General features: G+C 40.0%; 1 protein-coding gene across 1 annotated transcript; it reads left to right on the forward strand.

Moving 5' to 3' along the window:
* Positions 1–354: 354 nt before the first annotated feature.
* On the forward strand, positions 355–2803 carry POP4 (POP4 homolog, ribonuclease P/MRP subunit). The gene is made up of 5 exons (XM_009638031.2): positions 355–578; positions 1202–1279; positions 1497–1558; positions 1895–1996; positions 2481–2803. Exons 1-5 carry the CDS (start codon positions 409–411, stop codon positions 2615–2617), a joined length of 549 nt encoding a protein of 182 aa, XP_009636326.1. The 5' UTR covers positions 355–408; the 3' UTR covers positions 2618–2803.
* Positions 2804–4952: the final 2149 nt, after the last annotated feature.

Raw genomic sequence — 4952 nt, forward strand, 5'->3', positions numbered from 1 at the left:
CGTTTGCTGTTCCTTTTACCATCTCTCCCTCTCTAGTACTGTCTCTCGTTCCTGTGGTGATTTTGGCAGCTGGACAAAACTACTAGTCAGCGGCAAGCTCTTAATTTCATTAAGATCATAGAATCACAGACTCGTTTAGGTTGGAAAAGACCTTTAAGATGATCAAATCCAACCATTACCCTAGCCCTGCCATCCCACTAAACCCTGTCCCTAAGCACCTCATCTGCCCGGCTTTTGAATACCTCCAGTGATGGGGACTCTAGCCCTTCCCCAGGCAGCCCGTTCCAAAGCTTGACAACCCCTTCAGTGAAGAAATTTTGTAACATTTTACAGTATCTCTTAAAATCCCTTTAGCCTCAAGGACCAGAAGAGGCCAAAGCCTTTGTAAATGCCTTCCTGAAGCGTAGCATGCCAAAAAAGAAAGATGAAGCTATCCAGGATATACTAACCCGGAAAGCTGTAGTTCTTCAGCATTATTCCAAAAACAAGACAAAGCAAAAGAGGAAGAAAACAAAAGGCTTTACTGCTAAGCAACGGCGAGAAATGCGTCTTTTTGAAATTGAACCCGAACAGCAAAGGTAAGGTCTTAAATATTTCCTTTGTGTAGTAAAAGTGGGAAATACATTAAAAGTATGTAAAAGCAGCAGCACATGCACGCAGATATAACCCTTCTGTATGTAAAGTCAGTCTGAGCCACTGTTTGTGACATTTCACCATGAGAAAGCAATTATTTTGTCTGTATAGTAGGAAAATTAATTTCTGTCTGTTACTGGTACTCTTCCCTTTTGTGTAGCTAAATAGAACGAGATATTGAAGCCAAATACAGTCACCTCTGATTTCAGTTTTTAAAGCCTGTGACTAGAGTGTCAAAATTTTGCATCAGGCTCCTCAAACTGCACATTGAACAAAGACCCTGCTGTTGCTAACATGAAATGGGAGGTACAGGAGTAGAAATCTCTTCAGTCTTCGCCACATCCTCTAACACACATCACCGTTTGGGCTGACAGAGAGGAGCATATTTAGCTTGCACTTTTTTTATAAAAGCAAACCTGTTGCTTGGAGCGGCTTATGAGAGCAGATTACAGAATTATAAATGTTCATTTTAACAACTTCCTTGTAAATGTGGATTACTGCCATAATCAAGCAATAGATTTTTTGATTATTAAGTTCTTGTATAATACTACTTGTCTTTTTACTGCAGATACACAATCTTTCTACCACTACACGAACTCTGGAAACAGTATATCAGAGACCTGTGTCACGGACTTAAACCAGATGCGTAAGTTGAGATATGCTAAAGTTAGTGTGGGTTTGATTTAGTAGATATTTACAGAGGTTTACGAGTTAATGCTTCAAACATCGTAGCTACTCAGTAAGTATATATACTATTTCTGTAAGCTTTGGCCATGATTTCAATACTTGTTGTCACACTTTGTAAACCTAACTTCCCATATAATTTTCTTTCCCTCTTCTCTGATCCCACCCTCCTCTTCAAGGCAACCGCATATGATTCAGGGCAAACTGCTAAAAGCTGATCTCCACGGAGCTATTGTTACAGGTACTCTTTTGTTTTCTTTTACAAAATAATCTGAAGTTCATTAGACACTCCTATATTTCAGGTGCTTATTGTTAAATTCTTTTTAGTATCATCAACTCTAGAATCACACAGTTGGGATCTTATGTCGATGGATTCTTCCTCTACTTACTTCTCAACTGCTCTTGAAAATCCTGGCATTAGTTGCAAAGACTAACTGCAAGTTTCACCAGTGACTGCTGTAATTGCATTATTTCGGAATATTGCAAACCAGTTTTTAAAATCATGAGGCAACTGTAGAAGAGCAAATAAACTGCCTGCATCTGAAACTTTCTAACCCATGCATATTTGTTCTTTCAGTCACAAAATCGAAGTGCCCCTCTTATGTTGGGATAACAGGAATCATTCTACAGGAATTTAAACATGTCTTCAAAATTATCACTAAAGAGGACAAATTAAAAGGTATAAGACGGGGGGAGGATTCTGTGCTTCTCACAATTTGAACAATCAGAAATTGCTTAAACACACTATTCATCTTACACGTCTGAGTACATTGTTTTATACCAGTGCCTTTAGTTCTTTGCATAGAGCGGCAGAAGCAATGTCTTTACTGACCACGTGACAGCCCAGTATCTTACTGAGAAAGCCTCATTAGCAATGAGCAATCATAAAAAAAATAAATGCATTTCCAGCAAACCCAGAGTGATTATGCACATGGCTCATCATCTGATTCACATTAGCTGTCCTCTGCAACACTTAGTCATCTTTCAAGGAGCATGCAGTAACTTTAGCAATTCAAGTTTAATTTTTGGTTATTTTTCTTCTCTTGCTAAAGCATAAAAACCTTGCAATGTGGCAAACCTGAAGTCTACATGTGACTAATCTCCCCTGATATGTCAGTATCCTTTCATAACTTTCATTAATTTCTTTCCTTTTGCATTTTCAGTTGTTCCCAAACTTAACAACGTATTTAGCTTGGAGATTGATGGATTCACTTCCTATATCTATGGAAGCAAGTTCCAGCTCAGAGCAAGTGAGCGATCTGCAAAAAAGTTCAAGTTGAAAGGAACTATTGACCTCTGAATTCACGGAAAATCAGAAGTACTAATAGAAGTGTCTGCTGGTTTCCTGCAGTTTAAAGACCAGGTTTTTCTGGCAGATTAAATAGCTATGTGAAATTTTTCTAAAGCATTTCTTCTTACTGAAGAATGACTAGTTATCTGCTGTCTCTCAGACTGCTGGAATTTGTTACATGTTTGTTTTGTTATTTGTATATAACATTCTGGTTTTTATTAAACTTACATGATAAATTTTGATTACCTGACTTCTGTTTCAATTTATAATCCTATATTTGCACAATGAAAATTATATCACGTAACTCTGATAAATGTTGTTCTTGCCTTCTCTGTAAACTGGGCTCCATCTGCCTATTACAAGCTTATAATGAGACTGTAGGTGATGACAACTGCTCTTCTATAATCATTGTTTCTGCGCCAACATCAACATCTCTGCCTGGTGCAAGTATATGCAAGTAAGTTATTTCAACTGATAGGCTTTACCTTGAGTTATCTCCTTCCCTGGGGCTAATATTGTTACTGATTGCATGTTTAGTGTGTTTATATTTTCACTCATATGAATGTTATACAGCCCTGCAAGCTGTTTGCTTACCAGGTACTTACTAATAACATACTACTTTAAGGTTAAATCACGTATGTCTATATTAGTAAACACATGTCATCATACCAGAGTGCAGGCAACACAACCCATCACGTAAGAGGGAAGTACTTGAAGGTAGAAATTCCAAGACGGAAGTGACACCCACTCAATCTTGTAATTCAATTACTCTCCAAATTGCTTTATGAATATTTAACCTCTATTCATAGAGCTTTACTCTAGCCTATTTTTATATTTAGACAGGGTGTCTATGTTAAACATTTTAAAAATTACTTTTTTTCTTATTAAAATACACGTTACATACACCTACTTCCTTTCTGGGCCTGTTGCTGGGAGGCGTTACAGGAGAGCAGCATCTCTCTGGCATAATCCCCCAGATGCAGACCAGATTCAGCATCACTGAACCAGGCTCTAATCAGTTGAAATCACAGCATGGGCAATACCTGTTTCGAGAACAGACTGCTTCTCTGCCCCTTTGAAGTCAGGAAATAAAGCAGTTGATAGGGAAGTAAATCTTTGTTGCAATTACATTAAGTACTGCCCTTGAGATGGGGAAAACAGTGGTTTTGCACGAGATGTATATTTTATACAAGGAAATCACAGAATCATTTAGGTTGGAAAAGACCTTTAAGATCATTCAGTCCAACCATAAACCGAACACTGCCAAGTCCACCACTGAACCATATCCTTAAGCACCGCATCATACTTCCAGGGACAGGGACTCAACCACTTCCCTGGGCAGCCTGTTCAGTGCTTGACAACCCTTTCAGTGAAGAAATTTTTCCCAATATCCAACCTAAACCTCCCCTGGTGCAACTTGAGGCCATTGCCTCTTGTCCTATCGCTTGTTACTTGGGAGGAGAGACCAACACCCACCTCACCACAACCTCTGTCAGGTAGCTGTAGAGAGCAATAAGGTCTCCCCTGAGCCCCTCTTCCTCCAGGCTAACAACCCCAGTTCCCTCAGCCACTCCTGATAAGACTTGTGCTCAAGACCCCTCACCAGCTTCATTGCCCATCTGTGGACACACTCCAGCACCTCAACATCTTTCTTGTAGTGAGGAACCCAAAACTGAACACAGTATTTGAGGTGCAGTCTCACCAGTGCCAAGTATAGGGGCATGATCGCTTCCCTAGGCCTAGGCCTGCTGGCCACTCTATTTCTGATACAAGCCAGGATATTGGCCCTCTTAGTCACCTGGGCACACTGCTGGCTCATATTCAGCCATCTGTTGACCAACACTCCCAGGTCCTTTTCTGCCAGGCAGCTTCCCAGCCACCCTCACCCAAGCCTGTAGCGTTGCATGGCGTTGTTGTGACCCAAGTGCAAGACCCGGCACTGAGCTTCACTGAACTTCATACAGTTGGCCTCAGCCCATCAATCCAGCCTGTCCCAGATCCCTCTGTAGAGCCTTCCTACCCTCCAGCAGATCAACACTCATGCCCAACCTTGTATATCTGTGAAGCAAGAACAAGATGTGTTAAAGTTGTTAGACCCAATTTAAATCCCCTGGTTTCCTGTGAGAGGCCAGAAGGAAAAACAAAGTGGTAGAAAGCATAAATCATAGCAGAAACTTTCTTTTCAGGACAATGACCTAATTTTAATTTTGCTCATAGCCTTCAGTGTAACATCTAATTAAGACATCTGTTAAATGCCTATAATATTAAATTAATAGGGGGAAGCTAATAGAACTTTATTGGCATAGTCCAGTTAATTAACATTAAGAGCTTTTAATGGATGTCT

The sequence above is a fragment of the Egretta garzetta genome, unplaced genomic scaffold (assembly GCF_000687185.1).
Source record: "Egretta garzetta isolate BGI_Z169 unplaced genomic scaffold, ASM68718v1 scaffold354, whole genome shotgun sequence".
NCBI lineage: Eukaryota > Metazoa > Chordata > Aves > Pelecaniformes > Ardeidae > Egretta > Egretta garzetta.

Coding starts and splice junctions, on each gene's coding strand:
- POP4 (XM_009638031.2), top strand. CDS start 409: ATGCCAAAAAAGAAAGATGAAGCTATCCAGGATATACTAACCCGGAAA. Junction 1,559..1,894: donor CCACGGAGCTATTGTTACAG/GTACTCTTTTGT, acceptor TTGTTCTTTCAG/TCACAAAATCGAAGTGCCCC. Junction 1,997..2,480: donor TAAAGAGGACAAATTAAAAG/GTATAAGACGGG, acceptor TTGCATTTTCAG/TTGTTCCCAAACTTAACAAC.